This window comes from Dendropsophus ebraccatus, chromosome 11, assembly GCF_027789765.1.
Source record: "Dendropsophus ebraccatus isolate aDenEbr1 chromosome 11, aDenEbr1.pat, whole genome shotgun sequence".
NCBI lineage: Eukaryota > Metazoa > Chordata > Amphibia > Anura > Hylidae > Dendropsophus > Dendropsophus ebraccatus.
The window spans coordinates 51384475-51411831 of NC_091464.1; the positions used below are offsets into that span (position 1 = coordinate 51384475).

A 27357-nucleotide genomic window follows, 5' to 3' on the forward strand; every position below is an offset into this window, starting at 1 on the left:
CTGGAGGACCGGCGTGGAGGAGATTGACAGGTGGGCGTGTCGCCGGCAGTGGGCAGCGGAGAAGTCTGGGGCATCGCTCCCTGCAGCCGGCGGGTAGTCACTTCTCTCAGCGTGACGTGTCCGTGATAGAGGGGGAACATGCTGCTCGGAGTCAGGTAGGGACAGCTTTCTACGTCATATGTTTTGCAGTAGGTGACAACGCCCAGTGTAGCGCCCCCACCTGGCAGGGGGCGGAGCTTGGCCACCCGGGCTCTATGTTAGGGCTGAGGTGGGGGGCACAGGATGGCGCTGCAGGAATGCATGTAGTGTGCCAGCCAGGGTGTGCCTCTTACCCGGACTCTGCCCACACTTATGGCGCTTCTCTGTCTCATGCTGTCTGCTTGTTTATAAAGAAAAAAAATACAAAATAACTTTTTTTTTTTCTTTTCAAGCTGAACTGTCAGTAAAATATATAGTAGTGCACTCTATGCACTAAGACTAAGTGTGAACAGTGGTTTAGGTGAGGACCACTTACAGCAGATCTGCCGCGCTTCCACCACAACGTCCATAATAATGTTCCAGGCACCATTATTACTGGCATGGGTGCACCAAAATGACCCTTTACGGCTCTAAAAATCCACCATGTGCTCCTATGGACAATGAGCCGGCAGCTGGTAAAGGTGGAAAGTCTCCTCTAGGGTGCCTTGACACGTACCGCATCGCAGCCGATTTCCCGTACAAATAAACGCAAACATTACGCTGCTGCAAAAATATATTGCCATTGAGTTACATAGTAATCATTATCGCAGCAGATTTCATTGCGATAAACTCACAGCGTGAAATCGATACGGTATGTGTAAAGGCCCCCTTAGAGGGAACCTGTCAGTAACCTGACCCTTCTGTGCCCACAGTCCCATCCTTGACTTTTATAATCGTCACAAGCTGTATGTAAATTGTAGTCATGGCAGGATAGCCAGTTGGCAATATTACAGCCCAGAGCACAGTGACTACTACTAGTTGAACTACCTCTAGGTAGGTGACTTGAGTATAAGACTGCTTTCAACCACTGCAGTTTTATATTTCCCATTCCTTTTGAATCCACTCTTAGGCTATGTTCACACTACGTAAAACTTTTGGCGCAGTGGAGCAATGCCTTAGTTTCAATGGGATCCCGGCCGGAGCGTATACACATCGTATACGCTCCGACCGGGATCCCATATGGGGCCGCAAATAAATGACATGTCAATTTTCTGCGGCCGGAATTCAGTGAATTCCGGCCGCAGAAAGCCCTGTCAGTTCACACAATGAAGCAAGCGGCTCCGGCCGCTCGCTTCACTGTGCGCTATGGGAAGCTCTGATGCAGGCGTGTACTGATGTGCCCACATCAGAGCTCTGCAGCTGGAAGATCATCCGTCCGGTACTTAAGTACCGGCCAAGATGATCCAGCCAGGGACCGGCCGTTCTGTGACCCGGCGGGGTCACGGAACAGCTGGTCTCTTACGTAGTGTGAACATAGCCTTAGAATTGTATCATATTACACGGCCTGATGCCTCCTGTAAGCGAGCGCTGATCTGCTAGGTTGCCGCTCACTTACTCAGCCTATTACACGGCTCAATAATCATTTAGCAAGGGCAGCATGGACATCTTTAGTGATGTCCATGCAGCCCTTCTGTATACATTACCTGACCATGGTCTTGGTGTTCTTCTGCACCAGGACCGTGGACAGGAAATGTATACAGTTTCTTATTTATTTATTTTTTTTACAGTCATCGGCCGTCAGTCGCGCATTGCTATTACACATAATGATGCACGGTCGACGACCAATAATTTTAGGTCCGGACCAAAAGACACAATCAGCCAATAATAGTTGTCATCGGCTGATTGTTGTCTGTATAACACTGAGCGATGATCGGCCTGATTCATTCGATTATCACTCCTTGTAATAGGACCCTTAGTATCTGTTCAAAAACTGTAGTGGCAGTATAGTATCTGTTCAAAAACTGTAGTGGCAGTTTTAAACAAAAACTGCTGTGTGTGACAGCAACCTAAGAACTGACGTAACACCAGAATAGCAACTACAGCTCTGCAAGTGACTGGAGTATAATAAATGATGCAACACCAGAATAGTGATTACAGCTCTGGAGGTGACTCGAGTATATAAAATTGTGTTACAGCAAAATTGTGACTGCAGCTCTGGAGGCAACAAGTATAAGAAATGATGTAACAGTGGTGACTGGAGGAAAAGGCATGCTACACACAGACTCACTAACACTACCACACTGCACACACAACACACACATTACTTAAACAACTTGTCTGTGCAGTGAGGCTGCTCTACACTGCTTGAGGACCTGTGATCATGTGACTTGGCAGGTTCTTAATCATTGCAGCCCACACTGGTACAGGGAAGATTTCCTGCATAGAAAGATCTGTGGGACACTCATTGCTAATTTCGCTATGATATGTCTTCTTGTAACCACTTTTTGATGGCTATTTTTCCTGTTCTAAATGTTGAACGAATTATGGCCAAAGTTGGTCTTTTGTAAAAACCTTTGTCTTTATTGTATTAAAAGATGAAAATTGAATAAAAATTTCACATGGAAAAAAAAAAGAGAAAGATCTGTGGTTGGGCGCCCTCTCTCAGCATCCTGGTTGCACCCTGAGGTACATGCCCTCCTATCTACATTTCTGTGCTGTCTCTGGCAGCTGAGCACAAACCCACCCCTGAGCTGCCACGTTTAGTGTTTTTCGATATCGGTAAGTCCTGGGCAGTGAGGGCATTTGTTTAACAAGGAGCGTGGGGCCCAGAGCTGGAGCTCCCATAGCCAGACAACAAATTTGGATTGTTCCAGCGCAGTAGTGATGGAACTACTACTAAATCCAATACAAACTCATAGGTGGGACAATCGGGTAATCCAGTAGCTCCTGCCGATCCTTCTCTCCCCCAACATCATCTGTCAGTGGAAAGTCAGGAAGCCCATACACATTAGTCAGTTGGCTGGTCGCACTCTAGTCATTGGTCATTAGTCGTTGGTGTATGGGCACCTTTAGCCTCAACTGAAAGCTCTTGCATGTCTCTTCCTGTGGAGGTTTCATCTATACATGCATTTTGCAGTTGTAACATGGATGATAAAATGATCATTTTATTGCTGTTAAGAGTGGGGCATCTGTTCACATTAGTCACTCTGCTGCTTACGTCTTCTTACTTTATGCCCTTTTTATCTTGATTCCAGACTTGCTGTGACCTGTAAAAGGTCTGGATTTCTTAGGAGATCTCTGATGACCGCAAGCACCATACATACGAATGGCCAGCCACCAGATATGAACGAAGGTAAATGCTGAAAAACCTGCATGTCATATTCCCGTAGCAGAGTCCTCAAGAAGACATTTTCTCTATGGATTAAGGGTATGTTCAGACTGAGTATCCGCACGGAGAAGTTCTGGCGGATTCCGTTGCTTGCCACTGCTCACGGCTGTGCACATCTCCGCCCGTGCCATAGACTCCATTCTATGGTCGGGCGAATTCTTCCATCCACATGTCAGTTCTTTCGATGGATGGTGGAATTCGCCCGACCATAAAATTGAGTCTATGGGACAGGCGGAAATGCGTTTGGCCATGAGCGGTGGCGAGCGATGGAATCTGCTGGAACTTCTCCTCGTGGATTCCTCAGTCTGAACATACCCTTATTGTGGGTTTCCCCATTGATGGCAGTTAGAAAAACTGCAACAAATCATTGACATTTTTTGCACCAGTGATGCTTGGATTTTTTCCATGGCATGTGAATGAATTTCTTAAAATCTTATCCACCATGCTAGTATGGTAATATGTCATAGGAATAAATAACAATAGGAACAGCCCTCTTTACACCAAGGTGTAAAATCTGATGTGGCAAATGGTCACAGTATTCTGGTGGTACACAATGATATTAATTGTATATCAAAAGTATATGTTTGGTCAGCATGTAGATATATACAGAAAAAGTTTCTATATAGTCATTACTCTAATAAATTACAGCAGAGAGCCCCCCCAAGCTGTGATCATCCACTGAAGACAGTGCGAGTGCCACCTACAGACATGGCACGTATACAAACCACAGGTTGAGGAACCAGGGTGTAACCTTTAACAGGTGTCTGTGTAGGTGAAACAGGTTTACCTCTCGTAAGGTGGATTAGTATATTAAACGATATGATTACTACATCAGGGTTGCTAACACTTAATGATATGCTTACATCTCATGTTTAGGTTGGCATGTGCGAGAACATTGAGTTATAGGTGGCACTGCTTGTAACATAATGTACCTGGTATAGTGACTGTATCTTGATCAGGATGCATGTGTACTACAATTACATATTTTCATTGCTTACACACGTGCACATTATTGCATAACAAAGTACTGGCACTTTTGATTTTTTTTCTTTTACCTCGTATAAACTGAAAAATATGTATTGTACTGAGGGATGGGGGTCATTCTATGGTAGATTGAATCCACAACCAAGTACTCTGCATATCTTACTATGTCTAATATATTTCTTTTAATTCTGTCATAGACTGCATACATTTAGGGCACGTTCACATGTATAAAATCCATGCTGATTTGAATAAACCATCTCCATTTGACTTAAATTGGAAAGTTTGCGTCACAGAGAAAAATCTGTACGCTTGCATATTTTTCAAGGTGTCGCTATACATTTCTGCAAGGATTTTCCCATTGAATTTCTGATCCGTGGGCACCATGGGGGGGCAGGGGTTCTGACTTAGCCCTGAAACTCCCAATGACCTAAATAGGAGCTAAGAGCTGACATGATACTTTTCTGCATGGTTCCCCATCTCCCAAAATTACACTGTTATGAGCTTTGTGAACATGCCCTTACAGACCTCACCTTAGGCTACATTTGATGTAGCAGAATAGAGCCAGACGATCTGTTCAACAACGGACACTAACTGATGCAGATGGATACCCCAAAAATCCATTGACTTCAGTAGGATCCATGAGGTTTCTTTCTAGTGTCTATTTATGTAGCTGGATTGGAGAGGACAAAAAAAAATCACTACTTGCAGTATTTAAAAAATAAATAAAATGGAGCAACGTATGGAGCCCTAGTTGAGGTATGCACCAAGCCTTAATGGGGTATTCCCATCTTAACTGATATAGTTTGTCAAGTTAAAGGGGTTGGCCACTTTGTAGTAAAATTGTTCAGTTGACAGTATTAGTAAATGTACTCACTGTATATACTGACAGCAGCTTCCTGTGTATCTCACAGAACTTAAATTTAGACTCCCCTCCTCCAGGCTGTGCTGCCCTGCTCTGTGGTGTTTCTGTCCATGAGATGGCCGACATGGAGGAGCATTTGACCATGTCCCGCCCCCCAGTGTCCACCATAGGCATATACAGGCTCTGGGTGGACACTGGGGGGCGGGGCATGGTCACATGCTCCACCATGTCGGCCATCTCATGGACAGAAACACCACAGAGCAGGGCAGCACGGCCTGGAGGAGGGGAGTCTGATTTTAGCTCTATGGGGGTACACAGGGAGCCCCTATCAGTAAGTGCTGTGAGTACAATTACTAATACTGTACACTGAGCAATTTTACTATAAAGTGGCCAACCCTTTTAAATATTTTTGCAAATACAATCATTTAGCAAACTTGCCTCTTTCCCTTTATATGTTGCTCTTTACCTCCCATTGTTGACAGCTTGTTATCTCGGTTACCAACCACCACTCTGCTCTAAAAGCAGTGGTCTGGCTAATGTATAGCTAGAGTATACATTTTCCATATATTATACATATACTATATCATTGTAAGTATACATTATAGCTATATTTACACCAGCCAGATCACTGTTTTTTCAGAGTGGTGGTTGGTAACCTACCAGTTTAAACGGTGAATGTTCAGTAAGGCTAGAAAATTATGAAAGGGGCATAAGGGGATAACCTTTAAAACTAATAAGAAAAAAGATGGATCTTCTCACCTTTGGGTGTTGTACTAAGAGCTCAACACCTCCCATCGCTATCAGTGGAGAGAGGATTAAGCCAAAGCATCTGGTCCCAATGTTTACCAAGGTCCAGATCCAGATGGTCGAGGAGATATGCAATGATACAGCAGTGTCAGAACTTCGGAATTCACCAAGCATAGTAGAAACCTTAAGCAGACGCTATACAGCGTAGATTTGCAGTAAATCCAGATTTGGTAAAACGTGATTTATTTGTCTCATAAAATCATGTTTCAGGGTTAAAACCTTTCTTTCAAGTCAGGAGAGAGAGGGGTCTCATCTGACTTAAAATGGGTTTGAACCCCAAAATGCATTGTTTTTATGAGACAAATAAATCACGTTTTATCGAATTTGGATTTACTGCGAGTCTGTATAGTATGCTGTATAGCGCCTTCTTAAGATTCCTACTATCTGTGGTGAATTCTGAAGATCTGACACTGCTGTGCCCTAAGAGAAGTTATGACACTCACATGAACACTGCCAGAAATGTTTTCCTTCACTGACAACCAACTAATAACTTCAAAATGCGGAAGAATTAAACATAAAATATATTGAATAGTTGTAAAATTTTTTCACATATATAGTGATATGGCCAGAGAACAATTGAAAGAGGTATACATAAAGGTGATTCATCTACTGTAATTGTACACATTCCATTTCCAGGACTGCAGACTTGTGAAGCTATAGGTGTAAAAGACAGCAGTGCACTGTACAGTATTAGAACATATAATAGAGAACACAGGGCAGGATGGCATGAAGCAGTGGGCGTTACGGTACACTTAATGCATATAATTTAGGTTGCTACCCTTGTACATAGTTTGTATAAACTTTTCTTGCCTTACAGGATGCATACGAGTCCATGTGAATAATGGTTTGTGGTAATTTAATGCATGCTCCTAGCAGCTTGCTTTGCTTTATACCTCTCCTGTGTATTTTGCTCTGGACTGCAGAGACACTTGAGGTTAGTTCATAAACTTGAATAGTTTCAATTGGGAAGAGAAGTAAAACACAAAGGCCAAGTTTTACTAAAATTGTCTAATACCTTAAACAGGCGGCTGAATGACCAATATCTCTTCTGCCCCCCCTCCCCCAGACATGAACGTTCTTGTGTTTCCTATATGGCATCGGCCTATTGCTCCCAGAACAAAGGGGTCGGGTGGCAGAAATTCATCATGCCCTACTCTTCCTCGATAGGTGTAGTCAGTGGAGGTCATGAGTCTCCCATAACATTATACTGTTGTCCAAACCCATTAGTAGTGGCAGGTTTTGACGACTTTAGTATAAGTTTTGTGGGCACCTGTAGACAGTGACTTGACATTAGTGCACAAGATTTTTTAGTGTACCACACTGGTGTATCTGAAGACTGACTAGTCTGAGTTCAGATCAACTATTAGTTGACATACTTCATACCAGAATTGCATGCCTAAATAGGGCCCATTAAGACCACACTACTTTTACATAGGCCACACCTCCTTTACATAGGCCACACCCTTCTACTGGACCCAACAGAAAAGGGTCTAAAAAGTATTACTTATAGTAAATTCTCTTCTGGTTGTGGCACAAAAACTGCCATGTGTGATTCCAGCCTTTTTTTAATGCAAATTGTGTCAGAATTCTGGCACATTTGTAATAGTAAATCTGGACTGAGGCTGTGACACCGTACGTTCAGTATACATCGATGTACTGGCAACTAAAACAATTATTTTCTTAAAATTTTCTTCAATTTAATTTACAATGCAAACAATAATGGTAAATCATAAGACAAAATCATCCTGTTGATGATCATATTATGATTTTTATGTGTCATTTTTCTTAACCCTTTCCACGCTGTGCTGTTTCTTTAATTTTTGCCCACTGGATGCTAATCCAGTGCATCAGTAACTCCTTCTCCCTCTACATATCATCTATAGTATTGCACTGTAAATCATTGCCCAGCACAGTGCAGCCTGTCCAGTCCAATGCTTTCTCACCAGCACCATGTCATGGCAAAACAGTTAGGAGTAGGTGCTGTGCTTGGCCAGCAAAGTAACATAAAGGGATGCCGGCTTGTCTCTGGTCCTACCCGCTAAAATGTAGAGTATAAGAATTAGCTGTGCCCCATGGGGAGGGGCTCCATAACAGCATTGTCCATAACAGATATTGCCTTGTCACCACTCAGAAGGGTTAATGTAACAAAACTAGGCCAGTATTTAAATATCTTTGAAAATAAAATATATGCTTCATAGAAGATCTGCTATAGAAACCCACAACTTATTTAAAGGGCTTGTACAGGATGGTAGACCACAGGTTGTATGTCCTATTTGCAGCTCAGTCACTTTATTGAGCCTGAGAAACGTTGCCAGACCCAACCCATGCCCAGGTATGACATGGTTTCTGAACGTTGCCATGTTAATGGGAACTCATAGATTCCCTTATAAGAGTGACCTGTACAGGTGTCTGCTTAGTATAATCCAGTTAGCAAAATGCATTACTGCATGTATTCTGCATTCATGCCAAGCTTCACTAAACGTTTTTGCATTGTATTATTTTCTTCTTCATCTACCTTCATGATGCCTGCTCCTTTGTCGGTATCCAGTGCTGGGGCTTGTAGCTGCTCATGTGTCACTTTTAAGTTCCTGCACAGATCCTTATTGTTTTGGGGGTTTGCAGAAACATGAGATCCCATAGAATTGTTAATGTACGGTAGCTTTCTATGATCTGTCTACTGCCTTTATCTGGCAGGATTGATCCATATGACAGATTTATACTTACTGTGACTACAAAAGACTTCATGGTAGGAATATGGTTTTATATATATATATATATATATATATATATATATATATATATATATATATATATAAAACCATATTCCTACCATGACCTTTTCTGTAGTCTGTAATATATATATATATATATATATTACTTGGAATATGTCAGGTCTTTGGAATAGATCACAGACAGGAGCCACATTACTGACATGGCTGTAATCTTTTGCAGGAATCATGATAAGGATTTGCAAAAAAAAAAAAAAGAGCCTGTGGAGCCTCATTTAAGAGTCTCGAAACTCAGGACTAGCCAGATATCTCTCCGGGGAGCAATGCTTCCCAGGGAGCAATGCGATTAGGATTTCGCTGCATTGCATTTCGCTGGTCTCCCTGAAATCAGTGATTTGTATCTCATAACTTGATCACATTTGCCTTGCTAGCGTTACATGTAATTTTTACAAATTTGTGACTTAAATGGGTAGATAAAATGTCAGATTAATCCAAAGAATGTGCCATATCACAAAAATTAAATCCCATTTACACATGTAACATGTGATATATTGCACCCTGATGTTACATCTGAATAGGCAGAGGTTAGATGGTATATATTGCTGTATAGTGGAACTTTCTAAGTGCTGTCTCTTCTGTCCGGTTTCATTTTCTCTTGGTCTGTCACTCTGTGCTAGTATTGTATGCTCTCTAGTAACAATTTCTATCTCATTCTCTTTCAGTACGGGATAAACTGCGGGAAATAGTTGGAGCCTCTACAAACTGGAGGTATTTAGTCACTGTATAAGACCTCATTCAGATCTCTAAATGCTTCAATACATTTTTTTTTTAAATATGCTGAAGAAATAGATGATTAGATGTCTTTGTGCTGTTGGATTGCTATTCCTCTTGGAAATGTGTGAGCAAATTGATGGTTTGTCATTGACGCATGTTGCCACTTCTGCACAAACTAACACTGTTCAATCATTGCCAAGAGTGTCAGACTGTGCCCAAAAATGAGTTCTGGTATTATCCATAAGATTCAAGGCGGAATATCGGAGAAAGTGAACAAGAAGTTGTAAGAAGAAGCACTCCAGATTTCTTATTTCAGGGGGAATACAAGTAGTTAATAAGACACACATTAGAAGAGCTGACAGGTCATCTTTAAAGGAGAAGTTTGTCAAATTGAAAAATTTCACATCTGGCAAGAGCAGGGGAGACATAACAAACAATCATTATTGGGACTCCCACCAAAAGGTATTTTCCTTGATTTTTGATGACGTCACAACTTGGGGGAAAATGCCTGTCTCAGCTGAAAGATTGCCCGCTCAGGCAATCAGTGACTGCAGCGGTGTCCTGCCCCAGTCAATGTCTAGGCAGTCAATCAACCAGGTTGTGATGTCTCCTGCGCATGAGATCTGAAAGCCCGGCAGGCTCCTAGAGTGGCAGTCCAGTGCTGGAGAGGCACAGATCAGATGGGTTGGGATTGTTTATGTTCCCCCCCGCCCCTGCCGGATTAAATTTTTTTCATATAATCGTACTTCTCCTTTAAAGGGTTTTTTTCAGTGAATAACACGTATTCCCTGCCCACAGGATTGGAAATAACTGTATAAAAATTGTATGTATACTATTGTAATAATATGTATATACCTGTCATGATTAGCAGATTACACTTTCCTGATGGGCTTGTAGAATTATAGATATTTTATAGATTTTTTTGCTAAATTTCAAATACTGACATAGATTTTCCGAAGTAAAAAGGAAAACCTAATACATAGAAACCTGTAGCTGGTGATTCCGGTCCTGATCTTCTTATTCTGCTCCTCTGCGCCATTTTGCTGTAATTTTATTAAATTATAATATGCAATTGAACCCGTTTGGTGCACTGGGGCATTCCTGGGCCCTTCAGTGCACCGTCCTACCGGCCCCTACGTGATGCAGATTCATGTATGCATCTGTATATAGGCATAGGCATAAGTTGGAGAACTTACGAGCGGGCAGGACGATGCACTGAAGGGTCCAGGTATGCACAAAACTGGTTAATTTGTATATTTTCTTTTTATTAAATTACTGCAAAATAAGAAGATCAGCACCAAAATCACCAACCATATATCCACAGGTACCTATCGGCAGGTTTGTATGTAAGTGTTCCTATTTAAATGTCTGTCAATATTGTCAAGAAATTGCCAAAATGCTTCTTTCAATGCATATAAACCAGCATGAATTACACTGTTAATTTTGGGGCACAGTACCAGTCCATCATTCAGCAGTGTACTGATTCTATAAATAAAGAACCAACATTTTCCATTCCTGCCTAACACTTGTTCTGGGTGGCTTTATTTCCTGGCAACAACACCAATCTGGTCCCGCTGCCAGCCCATGTTATACAATATATTTGAATAGTAATCCAAGTGTATTTTCTTTTTCTTTTTTTTTTTTTTTTTGGATCATGTTAGAGATCACGTACAAGCTATGGAGGAAAGGAAGGCTTTGCAATCTCTCTTGGCCAAGAAGCAAGAAGATCTCCCCCCACGTAGGATGAAGGACAGTTACATTGAAGTTATGTTGCCACTTGGCAGTGAACCACAGCTGAGAGAAAAGTACCTGAATGTATACAACAATGTCCGGTGAGAATGTCTTCCACAAACAATATTTGTTTAAAAAAAAAAACATCAAGAAGTTGTTACTTTTTATAGACATTTGAGTTTTTAGAGCTGAAACTGTGTTTGTGTTGAAGGTTTGGGCGAATCCTTGAAGACCTGGACAGCCTTGGAGGTAAAGTATCCAGTTACATCAATTGTCTTATAAGGGCAAGGCTTTCATATAATAGTTACACATGTAGAAGGCTTATGTTTTTGTTTAGGTTTGCCTTTAGATCTAGGCCAATAATATACAGACACCTCTAATAGTTTTTGTTGTTACATGTAGAGTGACTATGTGGTGATTGAGGAAAAGTATGTCTTATTGACTGCCAGCGTGACATCTGTTTTATATCTATATCTACTCTTCTAGAGAAGACCTTGAGTGGAAGTGATCTTTTTCCCTAGTCTGTTATTTATTAAAATAGATAAATGTTATTAGTAAGGCTTCATGCAAACATCCGTATGAACTGTCTGCAATTGCAGACACTATGCAGACCCATTGATGTCTATGTGACCATGCACACATCTGCTTTTTGTTTACGGATCTGTGTGGTGCCAGTGATCTGTACTGCAAAAAAAAAGATCTGCATTTATACGGTCCATATTTGTGACACAAAGATGCCTGAAGTCATTGGGTCTGTCAAGAAAATGTATCCAGAATTTTGAGGACTGCAAAAAATGTGCGCATATAGCCTACACAGAACACACTGAGAAACTGCAGCTGCATCTCCCTCCTCCTTGTCTTACTTGTTTACTGTACATTGATAAGACAGTCTTACCCACTGGCTGCAGCATTTGTAGTTTGAGATTTAAACTGACACTGTCACCCCCTTTTTGGATAGGCACCAACAGGTACTGTGCCTGCTGTATATTCCAAAAATACCATTGCAAAAAGTCTCCTGCTCCTCCTCTAGGTGTGTACAGTGACCTAACAGCCTAGAAGCCCCACCTCAGTGACACTTTATTAGTATTGCCCCTGACACATCACAATGAGGGAGGCTGTATATTACAGTGCTAGATCGAGTTGTGGAGAAGGGACTTAATTTCTTAGAAACCTCACCTGTCCACTGTCCACCAATGATTAAAAATGATTTTACCTAAAGGAAGACCAGGATACCTTTCTCAGAGGTAATTTTGGAACATACAGCAGGCACAGCACCTGATGGTGCTGAACGTGACACCTACCTGAAGGGGGTGACAGTATCACTTTACTGTATAACATGCCCTTCTGCATTTTTACCTTGTCTTCAGTTTCAGAGATCTTAGATACAGGGACTGTTAGTAAAGGCTGATTGTTATGACTGTAAAGCATAATTAAGTTTTCTCTTTTTGTTCTAGTTCTCATCTGTTATACTCACACAAAGTCTGAGTCACGTAACATGTCTCCTCTGTCGATAGTCACTGCTCTAGTAGACAAAATAGGTAAGACATATAAGTTAAATAAAAATAGGTCCTCCTGGAATTGATAAGTCAGAGAATTTTAGAGTTTTGGTCACTGTATCACTAAGCTAGACAACAAATACCCTGGAATTCTAAAAGTTCACAATTAGAAACAAATACTGACTATCTTGAGCGAACATGCCCCTTTTCCGTTAACAGTAAGGAGGCACAAGAACCATAGACTTGGATTCTATTATATCTGCCTTCAAGTTTTATAGACACTTTTGCTATGATTATATTGAGATGACTGATGAATAGGAATTTCTATAGAACAGTAGATGTTAACCTATTATGAGGTTCAATGGTCAGTGTGAAAACAGCAAGATTTATGGATAATTTTAGTACAGAAGGCAACTCTGAAAGCTAGAAGAAAAGTTAAAAGTAAAATTAAAACTTTATTTAAGCAACATCACAGTCAGGAGCCCCTGCTTTTAATGGGTTTAAGAGCAGAAGGCTCTTTAGCTGGGCTTTTAGTATACAGCCGCAGGTCTCCTTGGGGCTGAGCAGGAGGCTGGCACTCAGCGAAGAAGTTAAGTGAGGTTGCACAGCATTGTCACTTAACCCTTTGGGGGCCAGACAGGAAGCGGTGATCTATGCAGATTGCTGCATACTATGCAATGGACTTAAACTTACCTCTCTTCACTCCTGGCTGTACGACCTGGCACCTTCCTCTGTACTGCAGCCTCTAGTGATGATCATGTGATCACAAAAGGCTGTACAGAAGAAGACACAATGCCATATAGCCAGAAAGGGGAGTTGTGAGTGCTAAGGCTGCATTTCCCCATTGCATTTATATTAAAACTGCAATGGCAATAAGTCTTTCAGCACTTTCTAGACGCTCTTCTCTGCTGCACTAACCACAAATGATTGTAAACTACGGTTTTTTAAATTGAAAAAAAAAAAAAGATTATTTTGTAAGGTTTACCTTTTCCAAAACCAGACAGGAGAAAAAAGCAAACAGCAGCAGCCTGGTACTACCTGCAACTTCCCTGCCTAATAATACTAGCCTGCTTTCACCCCAGACCTGGAGGACTATTTCTTTGACACTCTACACCTTATGGTACATGGCTCCAATATTGCCACTTAACTTCCTGGCTGACTGGGCAAGAGGCTTACAATGTAGGCTGGACCGTGGCGATTCTGCTCTTTAGTGGGCAATCTTCATCAGAGCAGCGACTTCCGTCATAGTAAACAACAGTGTTCTTTGCAACTCTGTTTACTGCAGCAGTCTATGCCTTACGCTCCTTAACTCCTTACGCTCCATGGGCTGAACACCTTGCAAACAACCCATGGGATGAAAAATCTGCAGGTTTGCTGTGAGTTTTACTACCCATGGAAGCCAACGGGTAGCAAATAGTCTACTGAACTTGGGTATTCTTTGTATATTAGTAAGGTTGTAGTTTCCAGAATGAAGATGCCTATGACTATGGTACCATATATTTTGGCTTGTATGGATTACTCAAAGGTAATGTATTACTGCATAAAAATAGAGCAGGTGAAATATGTAGTCACCACAATCTTGTACAGAATTTTTTATTTTTTTTTAAAAGTGAAGTTGTTCTTTCTTGGTTTCGATTTTAGATCTTCGTAGGCAGCTTATTTCTCCTGACTGTGATATCAAGTTGACAGGTCATGTTTCTTGGGTTGGGAAGACCTCCATGGAAGTTAAAATGCACATGTTACAGGTATGTAAGAGCTAGGGCTAATATAAATTCCTATTTACTTTATTTTAGTAGAAACTCCTCCCAGAGACTGGAGAAATGTTATGTTTCTGCTGTTTTTATAAAGGTATACATCACAAGTCTATACAATTATGAACCATCTTACATTTTACTTCATATACAAATTTTTGTAATATACTATTGAATATTCACAAACATGTTGAATTACCTGGAGGAAATCTCACATCACATAAATTCTCTTATATGTGTGTTACTCATGGGATCCTATGTCCCTCCACTGGGAGTTAGCACTACATAATTTTTTTATCCTTTATGCAAAGGGAAATGTTATAGAAGGAGACATTAGCAGATGAGAAGCTCTGGTGTACCAATGCAAAATGCCCTTCATAATGCTGTAGTCTTAGGGTATGTTCACACTGAGCAAAAGCGGCAGAATTCCAAGCAGAACCCCCTTTGCGGACTCTGCTTAAAATCCTGTATGCCTCAGTGTGTCAATGCGATCGATGCCTTGCGTGCTTCTGATTCAATAATTGACATATCAATTCTTTGAGCAGAGAGCGGCAGAGAAGAGAGGCGCACGAGGCATCGCCTTGACACACTGAGGCAGGCGGGATTCTAAGCAGAGTCCGCAGCGGGGGTTCCACTTGGAATTCTGCCACTTCTTCTCAGTGTGAACAGCAGAGGGGCCCCTAAGGTAACAGGGCACAAATGCGAACATGGCCTAAAGTAGCATTGTAGAACAGGATATGACTGAGCCTTAGGCTATGTGCACACGCCAGTCATGTTGGCCAGTATTCCAAAAATCACAAACCATATTATGGACAACTCTTATAATCTTCAGTTCAGACTATCATCATTGTATTCCTGCTGCCTTGTTTGCATTCAAGATCAATTCACTGGGTGAAGTTGTTCAGAAATCATTATACTAAAGAAATTTAGTCTAATGTGGGAAATTGGACAAGAGATAGACAGATACCTATTACTTGCGGATTGTTTTTATTTTGAAAAATTAGTAAGTATTTGCCCACTCTTCCTCAACATGATGGATGCCATAGAAATCCACAATAGGAAAGTTATTTGAAAAATGTGACATTAATGATGCATAACATGACAATATGATATATTTGGTAATTTGATATTGGCATAAAGGAAGAGGTGCAATCTAGAAAAGTAAAAAGATTTAAATGATAAAATCCCCTGCAGCTTTCATTCAGACAGGTGTGTGGTGATGCTAATATTAAAGTAACAATCCTTATTCCTCCCTAAAGCTCCATGATGGTGCTTACAGTCCAGTTTTGGATGCTACATTTGTTATGGTGGCCAGAGATCCAGAAAACAAAAGGTATGTACACAAGTCACATGCTTTCACAAGTCTTTTCTTACATTGTAAATACATTATGTCCAATTATGTGATCGTTTGTGGTCTAGGACGCCTGGATTATACACATTGTAATGTGATTGTTCTTCCCACATTTAGGCCTGCATTTGTCAATCCATTAGAACCAGATGGTCCTGAAGAGGAGAGCCTTTTAAAGCAAGGAGAAAGTAAATATTTTTTTGTTGATATTTTACAACTTCTACAGTTTTCTCTCCTACCATGTACATTGGTGGCAACCTCCTTTATTTAATCGGATCTCTTTTTATTTACGTTTTCTTAAGTGAACAAATTGAGAAGAGTTGAATTCAGCACAGCCTCCTTACTGAAAATGGCTCCAACCGCAGAAGAAAGGAAGATTGTACATGAGATATTCCTAAACACACTAGATACAAAGTAAGGGTCAAGAATAAAGATATAGAGAACATTTACGGTACTATTACACGCAGAGATTTTTTGACGATTAACGATAAACGAACTCAAACGACCTGAATTACACGGAATCACCCAATTACACGGAATAATGGTTGCTACTTATGATCGTTATTGCGTTTGCCGCTACTGCGAATGACTGAACGACATCTTATTACATGCGAACGATTTGCATTTAATCGTTGTCTGCTATTACACTAAACGATTATCATTCAAATCCAAACGATTTTTCGAACGATAATCGTTCTGTGTAATACGACCCTTAGTGGCGGTGTCATACTGCCATATTTCATCGGTCTTAATAGGAAAAAAGGGAATCTGTCGCTTGTGTTATGCTGCCCAAACCATGAGCCCTATGAAACACTTAGGGGCTCCAATAACATACATATTACTGTAAATGGCTGTGTTGTTTCAGAGGAATCATAGATGTAACTTTGGCAGTGAACAAGTCATTTGGGTGGTCTACCAACCCTCATTTACAGATTTCTGCTAGGCTACATTTCTGCCTTGATGACTTGTTGACTTGTATCTTTGGCCAGGAACAAATAATCTACTACGATTTCAATACTTACACATGAAAACAGCCATAAACCATGCAAAAAATCTGCACATGGTCCAGTGTACATTTTTGCGGAATCCCTGCGACAGCCGCAAGGCAGGTTTGGCGGGCTTTACTAATAGACATGGCACCTATTAGTAAATCCGAATGGGAAATGGGGGTGGGATTTTATTTAAGACTGGCAGAATAATGCACAGAATGGGACAGAATCTTGTGAAGGAAATGGCATCTCCCAGGGATAATGATGCAAAAAATGTTAATAAAATTTCATGGTTTTTTTTTTGCAGTTATTTGTGGGAGTGTTGTAGAATTTTCAGAAGATTATATAGGGACCCTGATCAAGGTCCAGCCTGTTTCCCATATTTCTATTAGATAAACCTTTGGAAGTAGCACTGCAGAGTAAAAAGCAAATGGCTGGGTGCCAGCGGCAATATTGCTTTGAATGAAAGTCTGCCGTTCACATAAGATAGAATGATAGATTATCCCTCTGCAGGGTCAGTCTTTAGCTAATAGCAAAGGATCATCAGTAAGAGAAAAGCTCAAAGAAAACATGAACCAGCTGTCATTGTATCTGTAGCCATATGTAACATAATAGATAAGGTTAAATTACAAGTTCCAGCATAACTACCTCTATAATTTGCTAAAGTGCTTTTTTGTACGTCTTGCAGGACAGTGAGCTTCAGGAGCCGTGTCTTGCCACCCAATTCTATGTGGATGGAAGATGCTAAATATAAGGGTTTGGAAATTTGCCATCCACAGGTAAAACATTATGAAAGCCAAATGTGAAAACCAAAGCAAAAGAGAAATTTTCTAGCAATTTCAGTAGACTATACAGAGGTTGTCATTCATGAAGTGCTGGTATCACTGCCATAGCTATAATATGGAAGTCCTAGATGGCATCTGACTGCAGAGTCTCTTTCATAAACTATAAGAATGTCACATTGTTTAATCACTCCTTTTGTCTTTAGCAAAGAAACATCTTCAACAGGATCTTTGGTGGTTTTCTGATGAGGAAAGCGTATGAATTGGGATGGGCAAGTGCATGTTCTTATGGGTGAGTGCCTTTGTCCAGTCCCAGAACTCACCTGTCCGCCGGCCCCAGCAGCTGATGTCTCCAGGCAGTGTGCTCCCGTCATCCTCCAGGCACAGGCAGTGGGGTACAGAGAGACTGCCTGTCCCGGATGTGTTGTGCAGCCTCTATCATTCATGATAGAGGCTGCAGGACACTTCCGGCACAGGCAGTCTCTCTGTATCCCACTGCCTGTGCCTGGAGGATGAAGGGGGCACTGGCTACTATGGGGGGATTGGCTACTATGGGGGGCACTATATGGGGGGGGATTGGCTACTATGGGGGGGCACTATATGGGGGCATTGGCTACTATGTGGGGCACTATATGCAAAGATGAGGGGGTTTTGATGGCGGCGGCCGCAGGGGGGGGGCAATTCGCACCTCTGCCCAGGGGCCCATAATGCTGTTAAGACGGCCCTGTGTACAGCAAAGGTATTTATTTCACAGGCATAACCAGTATTCATGGCCTCTGATTACATTTTGAAGGGGTAATTTTTACATAAAAGGGTGAGGAAATGAGATGTAACCTGGGTAACATTTGCAGGGGGCAAACATGGGACATCTTGTATGTATACAATTTAGAAAAGGAGCTGCCTTATGCAGTTTTAGGGTCCTATTAGATGGGCTGATGGCATTTAGGGAGGGCTGTACGGATATTGTTAGAGATATCCATGCAGCCCTTGCCCTAACCTGTCATACATTACCTGTCCACGCTCCCGGTCTTCTCCTGCCCTCTGCTTGCTTCCTGCCACCGTATGCTACAGCTTCTCTGAGCTGACAGGCCATTCAGCCAATACTCTCCATGGCGGTCCCAGCCAGTGATTGGCTGAGCGGCCTGTCAGCTCAGAGAAGTTGTAATGTGTAGTTATGGAAAGCAAGCAGACGGCAGAAGAAGACCGGGAGCGTGGACAGGTAATGTATGACAGCTTATTTGTTAGCCATCAGCGGGGCATCATTTATTACATGTAGCGATGCGCAGTGGGTGGCCAATCATTTTAGGTCTGGACCTAAAGAAACAATCAGCCAATGATCATTTCATCAGCTGATTGTTGTCTCTATTATACAAAGCATAAATTGGCCTGAATCAGCTTAATATCGCTCCATTTAATATGGCCCTTAGAGGTGTTCCTACCTGAGCCCAATCAGGACATGGTTTATTACTTGGATGTTAACTGGAATCTGGATGATGGAGATGTTTGGCAATAAATACAATTAATCTGGGGAAAACGTTAGATGTCTTATATTTTATTAGTATAGAATAGGAGCTGTTGCACACCATCTTAGAGGTGTTCCTACATGGCTCCCTGCTTACCCCTGCCAATTGCTGTCAACACAGTGTAGAAGCAGATTCTTGGCAGGATCTATATTAAACTCACTTTCTGGACAGTATGGATAAAAGGAAATGCGTTTTGAATTTTTCAACGTTTTTTGTATGTAAAGATTTTATGGAAATAACACAATAAATTCCGGATTTTATTGGACTGCTGGGATACGTTTCCTTTTATCCATGTAGCAACGCCTGATCACCCACAGGTGAGGTCCTCTGCACTCCTATTCCGGGAAAGAAAATAGCCAGCTATATTGCAGCAAGTAAAGCATATACGGAGTAGCAGTGGAAAAACTTTTGCTCTTACCTTTTTTCTGGACAGTATATTGGTATAGTATAGAATACTGGCACCAAAACTGATACTGACACATCACAAATGTCATTTTGTATAAGTACAGTCCAGCACAATCCTCTACTGATTGGGGTACATAAAATGGGAATAAATAAATTTCCAGAATTATTGTAATGTTTCTTTTCCAGTGGTTCAAGGCCATTTGTTGTAGCTGTGGATGACATCATGTTCCAGAGACCGGTAGAGATCGGGTCATTACTGTTCCTGTCCTCTCAGGTAGGACCTTTCTTTGTTGTAAGATTCATATCTTGGTCAGCAGGTGGCACAAATGAGATGCACAATACATTCTCTCACATGTTAAGGGGCAATTGTAGCAAAATATTTTTTTTGTTTCAAATCAGTTGGAAGACTTGAACATTTTTTAATAGAACTAAATTAGAAATCTCTGGCACTTTCTGACAGTTGATTTAAGAATTTTATTTTTTTTTGCTGGAGATGCTGTTTAATGTATAGTAAGAATGCTTATGTGCCAGCTGTGGGCAAGTCTTCTACAGCAATAGTGGTCAATCTGACAACGTGGAACTTAAAGGACAACTCTGGAAGGAAAAAAGAAAAAGCCCTGAAAAATAATTTTCATACTTACCCTCACTACAGAGTTTGTCGCCATTCGAAATTCCTCTGTCTTGGGACCCTGCATTGCGCCGTCCTCTGTTCTCCACTCCTTCGTTTGGCCATTTAAAACTCCTGTCCCTCCATTCATTGGATCATATGGCTTATAGCTTGCTTTGCCAGTCGGAGCTAAGCAAGCTGTGTCATCTGGCAACGTTGTAGAGGGGGATGGAGTGTGTCAGATGGTTGACAGCTTACTCAGCCAGTCAGAGTTCACAGCTGTAGTCAGTGACTATAGCTGTGCCTCGCCTTACTCACTGATTGGCTGAGTAGGCATTTCTGAGTGGGGCCGTGACATCACAGGATGGGGAACGCATTGCATGTTGCACTGTGGGGGCATGGGGATGGGTAAATAGGACTTCTTTATTATGAACCAACCACCCCCTGCCCCCCTGTATTTTTTACTGTTGCCCAGAGTACCCCTTTAATTTCTGCCTTTCTCACACATACGCACAGCCTGCTGCAAGCATAGCAGAGCCACACACACAGCCTGCTGCAGTCATAGCAAACATACACAGCCTGCTGCAGCCATAGTACACACAGCTGCAGCCATAGAACACACACACACACAGACTTCTGCATCCATAGCACACATACACAGCCTGCTGCAGCCATAGCACACACATACACACCATATACATATACCATGTAAATATACCAGCATCCAGAAAGAGAACAGCACAGATCTCCCCCCACACAATGGACCCTTCCAGCTCAGAAACAAGCTGCCAAATAGTAAACCGACAACTTTTCCCCGACCACCCTTATCTAATAAGGCCAGTGTCCTATTAGAATGTTGCTCAACAATATATTGATGAGCAAAACTTAAAAAATTCATTTTTTAAATATTTTTTTTTAAAGCTGGAGCCGCTACATTTTTCCGACTTAACTCCAACTCCAGCCAAAACTAGCCTTGACTTTATGACTCCGACTCCACAGCCCTGCTTACAAGAATGTTTTGTTTTTTTTCAGCAAGGACACTTCACGATACCACTGGATTGGTTCCCATGGTTCTCTTCCACCCCACCCCCATTTTTTTCCCTCTTTTCTCCCTCTTCTTTTCCTTTCTATCTTTTTCTCCCACTATTCAGCCTCATGGAGGCATATAATTTGGATGTATAGTTGATATACTGTTGTTTGCTCAGCTGTTCTCCTATTGATGCCAGCAGAAGTTGTTGGAATACATGTTATACCAATGGTAAAAAATGGGCGATGTGACGCTTAAGGGTAATGTTACCTGTATTGTCATGGTGATAATAACATATATTTAAAAAAAATCCGGTAATTACAATGCATTACAAAGTTATATAACTTTGTTTTTGCTGAAAAAAATTACCATAGTTGTCCTTGAAATCAGAGGACTTCCCGTCATGTACAAAACAATCTAGACCAGTGTACTTGGTGATTTGCTAAAATACAATTTAAAGTGTACCTGTTGGCATATCTGCTGACTCAATCAGCAGTGAATTCCACTCTTTGCCTGGAAGTTTGGCTACCCATAGCTACAAACACGCTGAGACCATAATATGCACGACCCCATTGGATGGCTCATTTATTTTAATCCATTTGCATGGTATCCGTCTTGTTGGTCATCCTACACCATACTACTGGATGGCATATTGCTGGGATACGCCATTTGATCAGGATGTATCTGACTGCCAGGAGTCTCTAGACCTTATATTGGAACAGATGGGAACTGGGTTTGCATTAGTCACCTACTGATTATTCCAGTCAGCCGAAAATGCAGTGTCTTCAGTGTGGGAAATAGTTTTATGCAAAAAAATGTATAACATTGCAGGTTGTTTAATATAAGTGCTTTCATCTCGGTACAGGTGTGTTACACAGAGAATAACTACATTCAGGTCAGGGTGCACAGCGAGGTATCAGATCCCATCACCCGACAACATCATACTACCAACATCTTCCACTTTACATACATGTCAGAAAAAGAAGTGCCACAGATTGTGCCACAGACATATGGAGGTGAGTAGTAGGCAATCATTAAAAGTGACCAGATCATAAAATATTATATTAGGCAGGCACCATCTTCGTTTCTCTCCAACTGTATTACTTTACTAGATCTACAGAGCATTTTATATATATATATATATATATAGGAGATATAAAAGTGACTTTGCTGTTCAGGAAAGCTTATAATAAGTGAGTGTTGGATACTTTTACTAGCATATATACAGTCTTCACATATACCCCAGCTGTTCAAGAGGGATTCTCCTTAGTAAAATAGTTGATGTATTCATTTAAAAGGGCCAAAATATGCAACTGATTAATAATGTGACATATGGCAGCTTAACACGTGTTTGTGTATGACTGTATGTTAAAGGAGTATTCTCGTCACATAAACTTTTATTAGGTGATGGGAAATGCATTGCATTATTAAAATGACTTTCTTTTGAAGTTTGTTTCTCCTTTCTTACTGTCATAATGACATCTTTGGATCCTGACCACCGCTATCAGCTATGAGTGATGGGACTGGTGGTCAGGAGCTAGTAGGTATGATTTTACTTATCTTATGTCTCCTTCTGACTTCTCACGTAGGGCTTGCATTGTCTCATTAGACATGTGTAATGGCAGAAGAAGGCACAGCAGAGCTGAGTACATTCAGCTAGGCACCACTGCGGTACATGCGAACCTCTTACAAGTGGCAAGAGTCAGGCCTATACTGTATATGTTCAGGTCTTCCTGTTGACTGTTTTTCCTGTTAATTCAATTTGAACAAGCTACCCATCAGCTGAAAACGGACTACATCAATAGACAGTGGCCTGCAGATAGTTTAGTACAGTATTACTATATAGACAGTAGTGATCTGATCTACATTTAGTGTCAGGCATTTGCGTATTTATGACTGTTTTCTTTTTCAGAGTCAATGCTCTATTTGGATGGAAAACGACATTTTGATGCAGTGCTGCGAAACAGAAATGGTCAAAGCCAGAGCTCTTAAACAATGGGTACTATGGATACTATCAGTAAGAAAAGACTCCCTACCAAAGAAAGAAAAGTGTGAAACACTGAGGGATGCCGGAATTTAGTCCCATACGATGCCTTCCATTATGTTTATTGCAATTCTGTATATTCATTTTGCTGCTTTAAGGAAATTGTAAAAACAAACCATTTTCTACATCTGAATGCTTCCTTCACATATGCATTGCATGTGTATTTTTTATTTTAGCAGTATTGGTTTCTAAAATAAATATATATATTTTTTTCTTTTATGATCTATACAACTATTCATTAATTACATTGTGCATGACCTGACATTGGCTTAGGGTTGGTTTCTTAATTTTCTGGCTCTTTCCTTTTGATAGTCCTGAATATTCACCCTGATTGGGTTTGCTAACTAGCCACCAAAGTCTGCTGTATTTTACCTGAGCTATAATTTGGAAAAAAGTATGTTATCAAACAATAAATAATATAGTCTGTGAGAATATATTCAAACTCCAATAATTACTGGTCAAGTTAATAGCAGGAACACAGTATTAAAGGGCAACTATCATCCATGTTCAAACTTGCAAGGTAACTCTGTGGGACTTCTGGAAGATCCCTAGGCCGCTAACTTTAGAAGCAAGTATCCTGCCACCACACCAGAATGAGAAAAGGAACAGCGCTCCATAGTGTAGGTCAGACAGTATACATGGGTGAGGGATACTACAGGAAACTCTCATCTAATAGTGTTGTGCGATTAGAAGGCACAACACTCAAATGAACATGTAATGTGAACAGAAGCTACTCCCAAGTATTCCACTAAGGGATCCAAGACAAAATATTGTTATCCACCTATGACATTTCTATGATGTCAGCACAAATACGTATGTATACGTAATATATATGTGTGTGTTAAACCAGGGCTGTGGAGTCGGTAAGCTGCAGATTCAACTCCAACTCCTGAATTTTATCAGGGCCGACTCTGACTCCTGACCAGTGGCGGTCTTTGGCACCAAGCACCCCAAGCAATCGCTTGGGGCCCCCAACATCCAGGGGGGCCCCCACGCCCCGCTCTTATGCTCAAGACCGCTGGACAGGGCCGCTGCCCTGCTCGCTGCTGCCATCTGAACTGTAACTATGAGCACTCGTAATGAGCGCTCATAGTTACATGCAGCAACACTGACAGGGCGGGAGACATTGGCTCCCTTCCTGTCAGTCACTCTTGTGGCCGCAGGAAGGGTTTTCCCTGCGGTCACAAGTGGCAGCTTTGTCCTTGTGGTGCCAGCGCTCGAGTGACATCACTGGAGCATCGGTGCCAGGACAAGGGGAGTGCGGCCTCTTGTGATCGCAGGGAAAACCCTTCCTGCGGCCACAAGAGTGAAGAGAAGAGGAGACGCCCGGACCCAGGTGAGTATAAGTGTTTGTTTTATTGTGTTATATACTATATGGGGGGAGCACACAGGGGTCTGTTTAACTGGGGGAGCGCATATCAGGGGTCTATATAAATGGGGGGAGCACACAGGGGGGCTGTATAACAGGGGGAGCACACAGGGGGGCTAAAGACTACTGGGGCTTCACAGAGGGGTCTATATACTACTGAAGGCAGCACACAGGGGGTCTATATACTACTTGGGGCAGCAGAATGGGGTCTATATACAACTTGGAGAGCACACAGGAGGTCTATATCCAAGTGGGAGAGCACACAGGGGGGCTATATTCTACTGAGGGAGCACACAGGGGTCTATATACTACTGGCGGGGCACACAGGGGGTCTATATACTACTGGGGGAACATACAGGGGGTCTATATACTACTTGTGAGGCACACAGGTGGTCTATATATAACTGGGGGAGCACACAGGGGTCTGTATACAACTGGGGCAGCACACAAGGGGTCTATATAATACTGGTGGGGCACACAGGGGGTCTATATACTACTGGGGGAAGCACACAGGGGGTTTATATACTACTGGAGGAGCACACAGGGGTCTATATCCAAGTGGGGGAGCACACAGAAGGTCTATATCCAAGTGGGGGAGCACACGGGGGCTAAAAAACCCTGAGGGAGCACACAGGGGGCCTATATACTAGTGGGGGAGCACACAGGGGGTATATACAACTGGGGGGCAGCACACAGGGGGTCTATATACAACTGGAGCAGCACACAGGAGGTCTATATACTTCTGGGGGAGCACAAAGAGGGCTATATATAACTGGGGGAACACACAGGGGTCTATATACTACTGGGGGAAGCAAACAAGGGGTATATACTACTGGGGGCAGGACACAAGGGGTATATACTATTGGGGGCAGCAGACAAGGAGTATATATTACTGGCGGTATCGCACAAGGGGTAAATACTACTGGGGGCAACACACAGCGGTCTATTGTTTTGGAACGCGTGTCAAGGGGGGGGGCCAGAAATGCCAAGACCGCCCCTGCTCCTGACTCAAGCTCCTTCACAAATAGCCAGTCACCAGGGTAGTTATTTATCACACTGTTGCAAAGTAGATCTGGCTCGGCACCTTCTTCCTAATGTCCTACATCAGGGGTGTCAAACTCAAATAGACAGTGGGCCGAAATTAAAAACTTGGACAAACTTGCGGGCCAACCTTGATATTCATTGAAACGCACAAGCAGCATATGTGGAACTTTCAGAGTGGCCTGCAGCGTTCCTGGCACTGTCAGCGTGCATCACCAAGCACTTTGCACTATGATAGGCTCCCATACAGTAATAATTTCGCAGTTTGGTGTCATGCGCTGTAAAGTGAGTAGGTGTGTGGGTTGTCCCCGTATTTAGGAATAATAAAAATAATATCCCCTTCTGTGACCCCCATATAGTAATAATGCCCCCTGCCACCTGCCCCCATAGTAATACCCCCCATTCTACTCCCTCCCCCTCCTGCCCCAACACACACACAAACACAAATCATATTCCCCTAATCCGAGCATGGAGCGGGTCTTCCTCTCTTCTCCAGCCTCTGAGCCACAAGGAGATCAAGGGGAGAGTGAGGTCTGAGAGGGAAAAGAAGGAAAGAGGGGGATAGAGGGGAGAGTAAGAGAGAGGGGGTGAAAGGGGGAGAGAGGAGGAGAAGGGGGGAGAGGAAGAGAGAGGAGGTGAAGGGTAATGGGGTGAGAGAAGATGATTGGGATGAGAGGAGGTGGAGGGGCAGAGAGCAGATGATAGGGGTAAGAGGAGATGATTGGGGGTAGAGAGATGATGGGGGTGAGAGGAGGGGATGATGGGGGTAGAGAGGAAGTGATGGGGGTGAGAGGAGGAGATGGAGGGGCAGAGAGGAGATGATGGGGGTGGAGAGGAGACGGGAGGCGCTGGCACTGACATCCCCCGGACCCGGCTAAGCTTGCCATAGTACCCGACACCCCTTCGCTGCCGGAGCGCACTGTGAGGATAGCGGCAGCCCGCCCTCCCCCCGGCTCAGCATTGCGCGATGGGTCGGGGCGCAATCGCCGCAAAGCACCCGCACTCTCCTTCCCGGGCCCCCTCGCCCGATGCTGAGCCCGGGGGAGGGCGGGCTGCCGCTATCCGCTCCGGCAGGGAAGGGGAGTCGGGTACTATGGCAAGCTGATCCGAGTCCGGGGGATGTCAGTGCCGGCGCCTCCCGTGGTCGCTGGCTGATAGGAGCGGCGGTGACTTCTCTCCCTCCCCCAGCAGCATCACCCACACAGTATGCATCGCGGGTGAGCTGCTGCTGGAGGGAGGGAGATCAGAGCCGCCGCGGGGATAAGTACCGGGACACTGCTGGGTGATAGCAGTGTCCCGGCACTAAAAGGGCCAAAAGTAATAGCACCGCGGGCCAGCTCTAGGGAATCATCGGATTTCCTAGGCGGGCAAAAAACAATGGTACCGCGGGCCAGATTTTGACATGTCTGTCCTACATGATCCTGGGGATGTCTTTCGAGGGAATAAGGCAAAGACATAAATCAGATTCTCCTGTGTATGTGTGCAGCTTGTCTCCAGCCATCATGTTCTGAACAGCTTAAAACTAATATTCACTATACACAAAGGGAAACTGCTGACAATGCCAGGTACCTGTGATATAGAGGGGTCAGTCATGGTGATCTAGAAGTAAGACATAGTTATATAGAGGGGTCACATAGTGCTATAGAGGGATCAGCCATAGTCCCAGATTTATCAGCTCTCTCTGTCAGCATCCATGCTTCTGAAACATTTCACTATACAAATAAATATATTATCATTGGGGC

At 42.6% G+C, this 27357-nt stretch overlaps 1 protein-coding gene across 3 annotated transcripts; it reads left to right on the plus strand.

The window, feature by feature from the left end:
* On the plus strand, positions 1 to 23424 carry ACOT9 (acyl-CoA thioesterase 9). Of its 3 annotated transcripts, XM_069946147.1 has the most exons (16): positions 1 to 155; positions 3213 to 3310; positions 6817 to 6843; positions 9451 to 9496; positions 11164 to 11334; positions 11445 to 11482; positions 12688 to 12771; positions 14371 to 14474; positions 15740 to 15813; positions 15949 to 16016; positions 16131 to 16242; positions 17506 to 17596; positions 17806 to 17891; positions 19714 to 19801; positions 22027 to 22177; positions 23074 to 23424. In XM_069946147.1, exons 1-16 carry the CDS (start codon positions 139 to 141, stop codon positions 23151 to 23153), a joined length of 1335 nt encoding a protein of 444 aa, XP_069802248.1. In that variant the 5' UTR covers positions 1 to 138; the 3' UTR covers positions 23154 to 23424. The 3 variants fall into 3 exon arrangements, with proteins under 3 accessions (XP_069802248.1, XP_069802249.1, XP_069802251.1); XM_069946148.1 differs by lacking the exon at positions 6817 to 6843; XM_069946150.1 differs by lacking the exons at positions 1 to 155; positions 3213 to 3310 and having other exon boundaries at positions 6843 to 6933.
* The last annotated feature ends 3933 nt before the right edge of the window (positions 23425 to 27357 follow it).

What these genes read in the sequence shown, in the direction of transcription:
- ACOT9 (XM_069946147.1), top strand. An exon ending in GCCACCAGATATGAACGAAG is followed by an intron (nt 3,311 to 6,816) that starts GTAAATGCTGAA and finishes CTTGCCTTACAG; the next exon opens with GATGCATACGAGTCCATGTG. An exon ending in TACTGTTCCTGTCCTCTCAG is followed by an intron (nt 19,802 to 22,026) that starts GTAGGACCTTTC and finishes ATCTCGGTACAG; the next exon opens with GTGTGTTACACAGAGAATAA.